This window comes from Salmo salar, chromosome 03 (assembly GCF_965601325.2).
Source record: "Salmo salar chromosome 03, fSalSal1, whole genome shotgun sequence".
Lineage (NCBI taxonomy): Eukaryota > Metazoa > Chordata > Actinopteri > Salmoniformes > Salmonidae > Salmo > Salmo salar.
In genome coordinates, this window is record NC_138293.1 from 67804934 (window position 1) to 67818908 (window position 13975).

The 13975-nt window shown below is 44.5% G+C and overlaps 2 protein-coding genes across 2 annotated transcripts in view; one reads left to right on the top strand and one right to left on the bottom strand.

The window, feature by feature from the left end:
- Positions 1–5079, top strand: part of LOC106601254 (protein TANC2) — a 149380-nt gene extending 144301 nt beyond the window's left edge. The window contains exons 27-28 of the mRNA XM_045715128.2: positions 506–606; positions 1133–5079. Coding sequence (XP_045571084.2) covers positions 506–606; positions 1133–3095 — 2064 coding nt within the window. The 3' untranslated portion in view covers positions 3096–5079. The remainder of the gene's footprint in view (positions 1–505; positions 607–1132) is intronic.
- An 89-nt stretch (positions 5080–5168) lies between these two features.
- On the bottom strand, positions 5169–13041 carry cyb561 (cytochrome b561). Its single transcript, XM_014193328.3, has 6 exons — positions 12535–13041; positions 11337–11554; positions 9494–9592; positions 8044–8147; positions 7682–7839; positions 5169–7187 (listed from the first exon to the last, which is right to left on the bottom strand). Exons 2-6 carry the CDS (start codon positions 11545–11547, stop codon positions 6992–6994), a joined length of 768 nt encoding a protein of 255 aa, XP_014048803.1. The 5' UTR covers positions 11548–11554; positions 12535–13041; the 3' UTR covers positions 5169–6991.
- Positions 13042–13975: the final 934 nt, after the last annotated feature.

Consider the following 13975-nt stretch of genomic DNA (forward strand, 5'->3'; position numbering starts at 1 on the left):
GGGCAATAGTGTCCAGCTGAGGTTCTAATGACAGAGCAGTGCAACAGCGGTTTCTGTGTGTGTGAATGTGCTTTTGTCTTTTGTGTTTGTATGTCTCTGAAAGTCCGTGTCCTGTGTGTGTTCATATCAATGTTTTTAATTGCTCAATTTACGGGGTTTCGTCATGGACTCATGTATTATTTTTTATTTGTCAGTGTCGCCCATTTGTCTTTCAGTTTTTTTTTTCTTGGGTGTCTTCTATCTGAACCCAAGTTTCCATCGATATCATCGACTCAGTTATTCACTTCTGTATTACTCTGTATGACTGATACAAGACTCCTGAATGACTCTCATATGGCTCATGTTTGACTTTGTACATGGTTCTATGTACAACTCATCTATAACCTTTTATCCATTAATCTCTTGACTCATTTTTGACTCACCTCTGACTCATTTCTGACTCATGTTCCGCTCCACGCGTGGCTCTGTGAATGACTGTCGGCCCTGTTGCTGTTGTTGCTTGCAGGACTTTGGGATGGCTGAGGAGTTTGCTACCAAGGCGCTAGAGTTGAAATCCAAATCGTACGAGGCCTTTTACGCCAGAGCCCGCGCCAAGCGCAGCAGCAGGTAACCGTAGCGACGGGGAGAACAGGGAGGCGGAGGCCTAGCGCAGAGTGAGCTCAGCCTTAGGATCCAATTGGGCCCTTTTATGTCACATGATCACCAGGTTTCCAATGCGCTGTAGACGGATGACTACATGGGGACATAGAGTTCATGAGCATTTTGGCCATGTTTTTCACCCTATGTCATGTTCAGTGGTTTTTATGTCTGCTTACACATCCTGTATCCCCTTAGCCCTATGACTTGTTCATTCTCTTGCTCATTGTCATGGCTCATTTTTTAATGTTTTAGCGATTTTTTTTTAATGTTTTGTCTGACTACTATGTGAGGGCAAGTAGTTTGAGCAGTTGTGGTGTTGTCATTTTGACCACATGCTACTCCCTCACGGTCTTTGGTTTCATGCTTTGTCATGTTCATCTGTACCCCCTCCACCTCTCCTGCTCCTCCCTCATTAATGCTTTCTCTTCTTTCTCAATCTCCCTCTTATCTCTCTTGATATTCCCCTCTTCACCCCCTCGTGTATCCACCTCAGGCAGTTCCACGCAGCCCTGGAGGACCTGAATGAGGCCACCCTCCTTTGCCCCAACAACCGGGAGATCCAGCGCCTGCTGCAGAGGGTGGAGGAGGAGTGTCTTCAGTTCGAGGAACAACAGGAGCTGGACCCTCCCCCATCCCCTCCCCGAGAGCAGGCCCCGCCCCCTCCCCAGTCCCTGGAGCCCCGCCTGGAGGACATGCAGCCAGTGCAGGACCTGTTTGAAGAGGACGAGGACGACCTGGAGAGCCTCCCCATGGGCATGACTCCCGAACCCCGCTCAAGCCCCTCTGGCCTGCCCCTCATCCAGAGCCTGCCCCCCTCCCCGTGCCACCGCAACTCGCCCTACCTCTCCGGAGGCCCCTCCATGGTCCAGGCTTTCGAGCTGCCCCCCAGCCCCCCTTCCATGTCCTCCCCCACGCGCCAAGGCTACCAGTCCACCTCCCCGTCACTTTCCCCGACGCACCAGAGCTCCCACTACCGGCCCAGCCCCCCGCACACCTCCCCAGCCCACCAGGCTTCCTCTACGCCGTACAACTTCAGCCCACCACCTTCGCCTCTCCGCCGGGGGCCTCAGTACCGCGCCAGCCCCACCTCAGAGAGCGGAGGAGGTCTGTACCGGCCACAGTCGGCCTCAGCCCGCTACCAGTCGGAGCAGATACCCGGCCGGCCCAAGTCTCCGCTGTCTAAGATGAGCAGCCAGCGCTCCTTCCAGCTGCCCTCCCAGCAGCAGCCTCCCCAGCAGGGCCAGTGGCTGCAGCCTGCCAAGGCCCAGATCGTACGCACCAACCAGCCCAGCTCCGCTGTGCACTCCAGTGCTGTGCTGGGCACCAGTGCCTACAGCCAGATGGCCCACTCCATGAGCACCCGCCTCCCCCCCGACCTGGCCGAGCTCGGGGACGGGGTGAATATATACCCCAGTGCCCTGGAAGGGAGGTCCACGCTGCAGGTGCAGGCCAGCCTCAGTGCAGGAGCACTGTACCAACATGGTGGGATCCAGATGGTCCCAATGGAGGACGAACTCCCCCAACGGCCCTCCTCAGCTTACCGGCCTGGAGGTCCGCGCTACGGCCAGGCCCCCCAGATCAGCCGCAGCCAGTCGGCAGCGTACTACCCTGTCTCACCTCAGATGGAGATGGAGTTAGAGATGGAGCACCAGGCGGCGCTGGGATCACCGGAGAACCCACACTGCCTGCGCCGACCTGTCAGTGCCACCAGCGCAGAGCCAAAGCCACACGCACCCACTCCCCGGCCCCTCATGCACTCCCAGAGCGTAGGCCTCCGCTTCTCCCCCTCCAACACAAGCCTGGGTGGGGTCTCTGCAGCTAATCTAGCCCCAGGCTTCCGGTGCTCCACCTCGGCCCAGCAGATGGAAATCCCTCTACAGCTGTCCTACGAGGATGGTAGTGTCTACTGCGACGACCTCTCGCCTGTCTCTCCTCCGCAGGGAAGCGACATAAGGGTGGTGGGAGGGACGTACCCAGACAAGGCGCTCCGCTCCAGAAACACACCTTTCATGGGCATTGTCGACAAGACGGCGCGGACTCACCAGTACCTGCCACCGCAACCGCAGACAATAGGGCGCTCCTGGGCCATCTCTTCCCTGGACACGGTGGTGACGAGCTCCGCCACGTCTCCAGGGAACATTGGCCCTCAGCATGGCTACAGCCAACAGTCCAGCCTGGGACACATCGCCTACTACAACCGCACCAACAACGCCCACAACGGACACCTCCTGGACGATGACTACTACCAGCCACCAGCTAACAGCTCACGGGACGGCCGGGCAGACGGCATGGGCCGCGTGAGCCAGGCGCCCACCTACCCGGACGTCAAGGTGGCCCGGACGCTGCCTGTGGCCCAGGCCTACCAGGACAGCGAGTACATGCAGCACTCCAGGGACAGGCAGGGCCCCACGTCCCCTATCAAACCAAAGAGACCTTTCGTGGAGTCAAACGTGTAGGGAGGGACTGAGGGAGAGGACTGATAAGCCTGCAGATATTTTGATTTGCAATGACTTAGAGACAACCCCAAGGGTATGTGATGAGACTGAGAAGGCAACACTACTGCAGACCAACACATTTAAACTCTCCTCCCATGCATCTTCTTTGCCTCTGTCCTTCACAACCATTCACTATGGATGAATACAAGAAAGCATAACACTGCAGTTTGCCAGGTTAGTCCAACACCTCCAATACTCCGGAATGTGTTGGCCTTCTGTTTGCAGAGTAGTTTGTAGTCAAAGTGGAGGGGGCAGGGATGATCCACAACTTTAGGAACTTGAGTCTGTTGGAAAAGCCTGTAGGAGGACTAATAACACACACCCTGACCTGGAAACCTCCAGATCTCAAGCAGGGGAGACTGCTGCCTGCCGTTTTCTCCCTGCCCCTGAATGCCTGTCCTGGGATGGTCAGACTCAAGCCATGGGCACTTCCCTGCTTACCCTGTTGAAGTCCAAACTCTCAATGCCTTCTTCAGAATGTCTCAATAGAAGGGCGCCCTTCACTAAGATGACCATGTTCTCTGATGTAAATGTGACTGAAAAGAGACTTCAACATACGTGTACATAGGAAAAGCAACAACAAAAAGTAATATTTATCATTTAAGTTATGTTTGTAAAATACATTATATATATTATTTCCATTGGATTGTGTTTTTTTTTTTGCTCAAGAAGTGACATGCAGCAGGCTTTGTGAAGCTTTTGGGAAACGGGCATTTCTTATTTTCCAATAACTTGAATGTTTCCTTTTACAGTTGAATTATCTCTACCAGCCAAAGCTGCAGGTATTCAAACATAACACTGTACTACATACAGTTTTGGCCACTAAAGGGTCAAAGATGTTGGCAGCATGCACACATGACCCAAGTGGTCATTGAAGGACTATTTTTATCCATCCACAAAATGCTTTCTATTAAACAATGGAATTTAGGTGGTCAAACGGTGTCTTCAATATAGAACAAAAATGGGTCCAAAGCTAATATTTAGGTTAAGGATGTAAACCGAGTTATCAATTGTTGAAGTCAGCCTATATATTCAGAAACGTACAAAACCATCCAATGTCTACATTTCGGTTATACTTTCTTTTACAGTGCATTTATGAAACTAGATGAAAGTGGTGTCAAGACTAGGCTACATTACATTGTTGGACTAGATTATGATCTAGCTATACAAGGTTGTCAATTGTGATGGATCTCATACCTTTGATTTAATGCAAGTCAATGCAACACAATTACAGTGCAGTTTACCCACCAGTTTGGTAACACCCTTTATCCCCTACTGGCACTTAGTATGAACAACAATCAGCTGGAAACAGATACTTCTCTTACAAGAACATGTGAAGTTTATATTTTTATTTACTTAAACATTTGGGCTAACATTTGTATTTATAATTATTTACTGTGTATTGGTAATAGGTGGAGCCTCTCCGATCGGTTCATAAACACTCCAACCAGGATGTTGAAGGAAATGAATGAGCCAGTTGATTGGATGCACCTCTTGTTAATATCAAAGGTTAACCCTACATCTGAGCCTGTTGCAGGAGGGACTTGTCAATACCATCTGTCTGGATTAACACCCAAAATAACATTTATTTTCAATAAACTTTTTTTTTTTTTAATAGTTTGTAAATAATTGTACATGCTGTGCTGCAAAGAAATGCATGTTTGTTCTCTGCTTACTCCCATGCTGATATAAACATGTAATATTTGTTTGTATAGCAGTTTAGCAATATTTGGAGAGGGAGGCAGAGTACAGGGCGAGGGAACAGCCATCTTTTTTCTCTTGGAAGGCAAACGTTTATTTGGGCTTGCTGAGCAGAGTTCTGTAAATTGTCTGTATATGTGAGTTGTGGCGTTTTGAAACGAGAAGGTAATAAGAAACGTGTTTTTAACCCAGTTAAGCGATTGTAAAATGTACTTATTTAAAAATGGTTACCACTTCAAAGAAACTGTGGGTCGGCTCCTTTACACCATCATCAGTGGCGACGTCTCATTGACACAGACTATATCAAACAAAGCACACCCAAAAACACACCTATTGAGTCATGCATCTTTAATAAGTGATAGGAAGGCAATATAGGTTTTAATAAGTCAGCAGTGCCTATTGTATAGAACAAGTTTCCACAAGTGAAGAGAGGTAGCGATATTGAATCTAAAGTAATCTTAGTTACATTATTGATTAAATATGAGGACAAGTAGATGCTTTGAACAAAGCAAGTTACAATAGTCATACATCTTCTCTTAAATACAATGGTTTTGGTGTAACAGTCAATCATATGCAGCAAACATGGATACAGATAAGCAGCTTATTGTACAATTAAATCCAGTTTGGCACACATACTATAACACCCTTCTATTACACTAGCACTGAGCATTTTACACCACAGAAGCATAAAGATCTTTACTGAACACCAAATTGACCCCTTAGCCCAGATAAATGATTCTGTAACCCCATATTTTGCAAATCAAGATCAGATCAATTTAGTTCTTTTTTTTTAAGGATCAGATCTTACAATATTAAGATCACAGAATCTGGATTTTCAGTGCTTTGAGTAGGCCTACACTGTCATAGTGAAACACATTAAAGGAACTAAGATAAATGTCTGTATATCACAAAAGAACATGCATTTATTTGACACTCCTCAATATAACTGACCACATACCTATACTGCAGTCGATTTAATGTAAGAACGTTTAAACCTCCCCACCTTAGTTAAATTGAAACGTCTTGGTTGTAGTGCCTTTCTAAATCCACCAAGTGTGATGTGAAAATTTGCCATTTAGCAAACACTTTTTATCCAAAGCGACTTAGTTATGCGTGCATACATAATTTTTTTAAATATTTTTTTTTTACATATGGTGGTCCCGGGAATCAAACCCACTATCCTGCAAGCGCAATGCTCTACAGACTTAATGCTACGGAATATCCTAATCACTACCTTTGGGTATTTCAAAACAGAAAATTACCCAATGCTAAGATTTAATCTGATCAGAAAAACTGGCCCCTGTAACTATTGGATAGGTGGTAGCAGGTTTCCCAACCCTCTCCTAGGGCCCCCCCCCCCCCCAGAAGTTTTACATTTATTTTAACTGGCACGCCAGATTCAATTAGTCAAGTAACCATCAAGCCTTTGACTGATTGAGTCAGGTGTGCTTTAGGGTTAAAACTAAAATATGAAAACGTCTGGGGTGGCCCGGGGAAACCCTGAATCAATGGTGAAAATTCAACCCAGCCAAACATAAGGAATGGATAAGAAACTGCTTGAAGAGTGCCTAGGGGTAATTTAGAATTCAACCCCAAAAATCCAGGCATCGTTCAGTCACAACTTTGTGCATCCTTTATCATAAATTCAACACTGCCAACAGATTAATTCAATATTAATTTTGTCACAATGAACATATCCCTGAATGAACTGCGACTTCTAAATTTATCACAAGCTTGAAAGTCATGACTGAGTTTGTTAAACAAGGAGTAACTTCTGATATTACAAAGTATAACCCTACTGCCCTAGATGAAGGCACAACTAATTGGCTTGGACACATGGCTTTGTCCTCACTGAACACTTAGCAAAGGCTATTTTGTTTTTAGAGACCTAATATGGCACTTTTGTGATGGCTAATGTGGCAGTAATTAAATACATTAGTCAAATCCGTCCTGTCTTACCTCCATTTCACCACAAGTGGGTGTAGAACAGCTCGATGTGACATGAAATAAAGACAGCATATCAGCCAGATCTCCAGCTGGACCTGGAGAGATACTGGGTGTGCAGGCTTTTGTTCCAGCCCAGCTCTCATACACCAGATTGTTTTAAATAAAAGCCTGAGCACACAGTAGCTTTTCAGACCAGAGTGTTTTCTGGTTTAAGGCGAGGTGGGGCTCCCTCCCCCCTCAGTCAGGGTCTTAAAGTGCACAGATAAGGCCTCCTCCTCTGGGTGTGGGGGTCTCCTGAAGTCCTCCCGTGTCACCACGTAGCCTACCAGAATCCCAAATGCTACTAGCAGCAGTCCCAGCATGTTACCAAGGATCCCCTCTGGGACAAACTGTGAATATGTGTGCCTGGGAAGAAAAAGGATTTCTGTATTATAGCAATGGAGTTTGTTGTGATACAGTACATCCTAATGTGAAATGACAACATTTGTAAAGAATCATTAGTTATAATATTTCCGTGTGACTCATCAAGATGAGCATAACATATGGCACCAAACAGTGTGCACTGCACCTGGCCTGCCACAGGAGTCACTAGTGCACGATGAGACAGGAACATCCCTGCTGGCCAAACCCTCCCCTAACCTGGACGACGCTGGGCCAATTATGCGCCGCCCCATGGGTCTCCCAGTCGCGGCCGGCTGCGACAGACCCTGGACTCGAACCCAGAATCTTTAGTGGCACTGCGATGCAGTACCTTGCACCACTCGGGAGGCCCAAAATACTTTTCACCCAATAATTGTGTATTTTAGCATACCACTTAAAATCCATGCCATTTGTATACATTTCTTCATTGTACGTGGTGGTAGGATATTAGAACTGAGCCCCTGCATAGTAATACTCACTGGATACTGAAGAACAATTTCTCTGAAATCCCCAGTAGGCAGGTGGCTAGGGACATGGCGAGCATGGCCAGGCCAAAGAAGACATGTAGTGGCAGGTACCAGCTCCGCAGCGCCATTAACGTCCCAGGGAAGAGGAAGAAACCAAGCCCCATCAGCCACTGAGGGAGTAGAGGACCAATGTTAAACGATTATGCCTATTAGAATGTAATATGAGAGCTACTGCCTGTATACAGCTAGGTTCTCAGTGCAAACAGTACATTAATTGTAATTCTGATACAAGGAAAAAGGAAGTTAAAATTATTAGCTTGGTTTGTGTGTGCGCGCGACTACATGTGTGCACAGAAGGAGAGGCGAGGGCTGACCTGTACACAGAAGAGAACAAAGGTGAGCATGCCACACCAGCTGTGGAGGGAGTACATGTTGGGGATCTTGTTATGATTATGGAAGTCAAACACAGCCACGATACCTGAGGAGATATAATGATACATGCTGTCAACCTTTCCCATTCATTTTGTATAGAACAATGTTGATCAATTATGACTTAGTACATATCAATGAATGTTACAATGTACAGGTTTTTTTTTTTACCTACCGCCATGTATGGATGTGGGTATTATTTACATGATGCCCTGCTTGCAAACCAAATGTTTCTCTGAGTCAGTAAGGATTGCCTGAAGGCAGATTTCAGCGTTTAAACTGATGACCATTTGGATACACCTTCCTGTTTCCATGACTACTCCAGACCTCAGTACATGACGCAGGCTACTGTGATTCAGCTTTACACGCCCATGCCGCACCACTGATTCGTGGTTAGCATGCGCAGTCTCATCTTACCCATGTTCATAGCCTACTACGTTTGTAAACATTTTTACCTCGCCAGTTCCCTGGGAGCCATGCCATCACCATTAGTTTCTCCCCTCACCATCTCTTAGCTAACTTAAACAAAATAATGATGATGTGTGTGCCCTAGCTGTGCTTGCACTGAACGCAAGAGAAATGACAATTTCACTAGTTAATATTGCCTGCTAACATGAATCTTCTAACTACCTATGCATGTTTTAAAAAAATATATAAAATAAAAAAATTCACTTGTGTATTGATTTTAAGAAAGGCATTGATGTTTAGGTACATTTGTGCAACGATTGTGCTTTTTCGCGAATGCGCTTTTGTTAAATCGTCACCCGTTTGGCGAAGTAGGTTGTGATTCGATGATATAACCAATGCGGTGCCTGTTAATTTATGCAACGCAGAACAAGCTAGTTAACCTAGTAATATCATTAACCATGTGTAGGTAACTAGTGATTATGTGAAGATTTTTTTTATAAGATAAGTTTAATGTCAGCTAGCAACTTACCTTGGCTCCTTGCAGCCACAAGGTCCTTTTGATGCTGCACTCCCGTAACAGGTGGTCAGCCTGTCACGCAGTCTCCTCTTGGATTGCAATGTAATCGGCATCCAAAAAGGCGGATTACCAATTGTTAAGAAAACTTGAAACCTGCCCTAATTAAAACCTGCCCTAATTAAAATCGGCCAAGCCGATTAATCGGTCGACCTCTAGTCTGAATGACTGATCTGGCCCTAGAGAACCTATTTATGACCCTGCGATAGATAAGTCCACTTGTTTGTCCCACCACGTAAGACATGTCTCTCATACATATACACTAGCTAGCTAGGTTAGGTATTTTCCTTTTACATATACACACACACACACAATAGCTACAAATGTAGAATAGTTTAGATGTTTGGGTTCAAGGGGAAAGGGCCAAAACAACAAGTCTTGCCCTTAGACACAGACACCCACCCAGGCCTTACCCACTATGCTGATAATGAGGGCGAGAAGGTGGAGCACAGCATGGAGAATCTTGACGTTGCGTTTGCTTTCATTCCTAAATACTCTGTACACCAGGATCGCTGTGAGAGACAAACAAGGCTGGTTAACACTCACATAAGACTATTCAAATATAATTATTTCCACAAGATGATAATAAAGTCAAGCCTGTCTAAATATAGAGTGGTCAGACTTGACACAGTAAAATAAAACTGTTCACCTTCAAACATTGCTTTTGCAGCTTAATCTGCTGTAACCATTTAAAAAAGGTTAGTCATTACTTTGGTCATAGTACCATAATCACACCCAACATGGCAAAGGCAATAACAGGTATGATGCTACAAAAGAAAGGGTGAATCAGGGTAGTTATGGGGGTGTTTTAGTCCCAGTGAGCCTGAGGTGAAGGTTAAGTAAAGTGAGGCTTTGAGTGGGGCAGAAGTCATTCAACAAGACCACTATAATACATTTTCACAAACACTTAACAAGTAGCTGCCACCAAGGTCTCAGCAACACATAGGGTTGGTTAGCATAGAAATGTTACAGAAATGCTATGAGAACACAACAAACAACTGTTCAACTGAGTTATTGTATTACTACAATTATAAAGAAATGATATTAACCTTGCAGAAACACTGAAACAACATTCCAGGCAATTGTATTTACTGTCTGTCTCCCGATCCCACTAAGGACAGCTGGTTCCCCTGGAGGGTGTTTTCATCCCAGCGCCATTTGGACTGACTGCTCACACTAATAGCCAAGTGACCTTTATGGTTTAATGTCCCAATTCAATTGCTATAGCAAGGTTAGGAATCAAAAGGCTACAGCTGACGTAATAACAAGCAGCCTTTTTATTTGACACCACAAAGGAGATTTTATTTACATTGTCATTGGCTGAAAAAAATCACGATTCAGGGACCAATGGAAAACGTATGCTTTCATTGCAACTGTTTATCATAGTACTATTTATGGGAACAAATCCCAGCATTACTAATTTCTCTCACACAGAGAGGGGGAGAAACAACAGCCTAGAAACAAACAAAATAAAGTATCGGCTCCTCCCCACCCTAATAGCATTAGGGATGTATTCCTGTTGCAGAGTGTGCCCTTAGGCCTGTGCCCTGTGTAGCATCACACTAATGCAATAGGTCAGAAGACCCCTAGGCTAACAGAGCAGACAGAGAAGACAACTGCCATTGTGGCTCGAAGAGACACTGTGGCTTCAGCTTCCCTTTCTTCATCTACCTCCATCTCTCCATGCTACCAGTAAATCAAATTGTATTGGTTGCATACACATATTTAGCAGATGTTATTGCAGGTGTAGCAAAATGCATGTGTTCCTAGCTCCAACAGTGCAATAATATCTAACAATGCACACAAAACTAAAAGTAAAATAAGAAATATTAGGACAAGCAATGTCGAGTCCGGTGTGTGTGTGAGATACATATACACCGGAATTGACATTGTATACATGCATGATGGGATGTGTAGACAGTATATGGATAGAATAAATAGTATATCTGAAGAATACATTGATATTAATAGGACATGTACAGCAATAGTTAAATAGGATAGGCCTTGACTAGAATACAGTATATACACATATGAAGTGGGTAAAACAGTAGGTAAACATTAAAAGTGACCAGTGTTCCATGTCTGTGTACATAGGGCAGCAGTAATGGAGAGCTACTTTATTGCTCTACATTACCAATTCGATCACTGGGACAATGATCCATTAATTGAGGCGATTTATAAAAAGGTGTTTAACTAAATTCCTGGAGGAATGGTTTTAATTCTAATTTTAGTTGTTTAATTCTAGTTCTGCCCTACCATCTCCATAGAGAAAGACCAGGCCCAGGACCATGCAGAGGGGATGTACATTGAACTCCTGTCCCGAACCATCCCAGGCGTAGCCTCCGTGATAGCTGCCCATCCACACGCCCGTGATCACCACACAGGCCAGGCCCAGAACCTGAGTCCCCCCCACGTACCACGGGAAGGAGCCCAGGCCTTGCACAGCCCGCTGAGGGCTATCTTCCATGGTGTGTCTTGGAGGGGGAGGAGGGATAGAAAAAGAGGGGGAGAATGATGGTTTAGTTCAGTCCAGTGGTTCAAAAAGGTATGTTTTAAGATGACTAGTTTCCTGACTGAACCAACCAGGAAAACCTCCAGGCCCATGGTTAAGACCCACCTATAGCTTTCTGAAAATACCATTGACTCATGGATTAACAAAACCTGTGATCTGAATCTTTACCTAGTCGCTTACCAGTCACCACCCTAGAAGACTCAGAAATAACCAAATATTGGATCAGTCTAGTCATGTCTCCGGAATTGAGATAAACAGAAACATCCTTTCCTGCGCTGCTTCTAGGCTCATGTGATGATGTGCGTGTGAGACTGCAGAGCTCTAAACTGGGGAAACTCTATCACATCCATGTGAAAAACACTTACATGACTAGGTGTTTGCTCTTCTGTTGAATAACAGTTTGTTAAAGGCTATGAGTATGACTGTTTATTCAACGTGATTGTGTATTCAGTTGTATATTTGTTATAGGAGTATGACAGCGTTTTTATTCAAAGTGTATGTATTCAGTTAATTATGTTGCTTAGCCTAGCTTACACCACCTTGTTTTTTACTAGATAGTATACAGGTACAGACGAAAGTTACTTTCGTAGGTAAGGATAACTTATGCAGCAGGTTAGGAGAATTAACCTAGCAGGTCAGAATAATTAGGTTAAGAAAAGAGTGAACGTTAACTAAAAAGCTCTCCTAACCTGCTACGAAACGTCACAACTCTTATTTTAGGCTACTGATTGGATTTGAGATGGATGCATGTCAGAAACAAGAACCAAATCTCGCGCATGTTGTGAGAAATGTGATTAAATGTAGGCAAACTATTGACAAACAAAACACTATTTATAGGCTATCCTCGACTATAATGTTGGATACCACATGTCTAGGAGCTCTATCCTATCCTCATACAACTTCAAGCGCAAACATCCGTAAGGTAGGACATGTTCCACTTACCGTTTGGTCCTCAAATAACCTGCTTTCCCAGCAAGTCTGAGAGGGAGTGGATATCCTTGTTCCGCTCCTTTTGTGTGTTTTGGACTGATTCCTAGATACGCCTACAATTTTCGTAGTAACCACATTACTAAAGAAACGCAATAAAATCCTATAGCCTAGGCCTGCCACGAAATATTTCACAATAAGCTTTATCTTACTCCTCACACGCGCGCTTCACAAAAACGTCGCGGGTGGGTGGATCTGTCGACTGGTCGTGACAGAAACAGTGGCGCAGCTAAACGTTGAGTTGACAGAGAAATACGTTATACACTCCCCCTCTCCCTTCAATTAGCACCAAACGTAGAGGAGGGAGGAGCACAAACAGCCTTGAGAGAAGATGACGTCTGGCACCACAGTTACGAAAATGTCCAAAGGTCGATTACCTTGGCTACTCAGGGCGTTCTTGCAGATGCAGACCCGGCATTGAATCAAAGCAATTCATTAAAAAGTCATAATGACCAATTAGTTGACTGCTTTAATTGATAAAGATGGACTATGCAATCTTGTCTGCTCCTTTAGACTAACAGCCCAATTCTGAACTTTTTTTTTAGCTAATTGGTCTTTTGACTCCTTGAAAAAGAGTTGACGTGAAAAGATCGGATGTGATTGGTCAAACGATCAATTAGTGGAAGAAACTTTCAGAATTGGTCTGCCTGTGTAAACGCAGCCTAAATAGACCAGCTCTAGTTGTTTGTGTTGAACAATAAAGATGCAGGAAAGAACAGTTTATTTAATTCAAGTAGGCTAACATTTCAACGTAATTACTAATATTTCAAAGTAAGTTTTTGCCCATGCTGCATGTGGCTATATCCGTCCGCTAATACAGGACTATTAAAGGGCTACTTTTATTAGAAAAAAAAATGTATCAAAAAAATATAGATATTTTGTATATATTGTATTATTATTATGATTTTTAAGGGGGTGCTGCAGCACCCTCAGCATCCCTACTTCCTGAGGCTACGAACCTACGGTAAAATATGGTGGTATATCTTTAATGTTATGGGGCTGTTTTGCTTCCGCTGGACCTGGGGCCCTTATTAAGGTCAACTGCATCATGAACTTTATCAAGTACCAGGACATTTTAGCCAAAAACCTGGTTGCCTCTGCTAGGTAGAGGCCAAGTGGACCATCCAGCAAGACAATAACCCCAAGCACTAATCAAAATCCACAAAGAAATGGTTAATTGACAACAAAATCAACATTTTGCAATGGCCATCTCAGTCTCCGGGCTTGAACCCCATTGAAAACCTGTGGTTTGAATTGAAGAGGGCTGTCCATAACAGCAGACAAAGGATATCAAGGATCTGGAAAGATTCTTTATGGAGGAATGGTCTAAGATCCCTCCCAACATGTTCTCCAATATAAAACATTTTAGAAAAAGGTTCAGTGTCATTATCCTCGC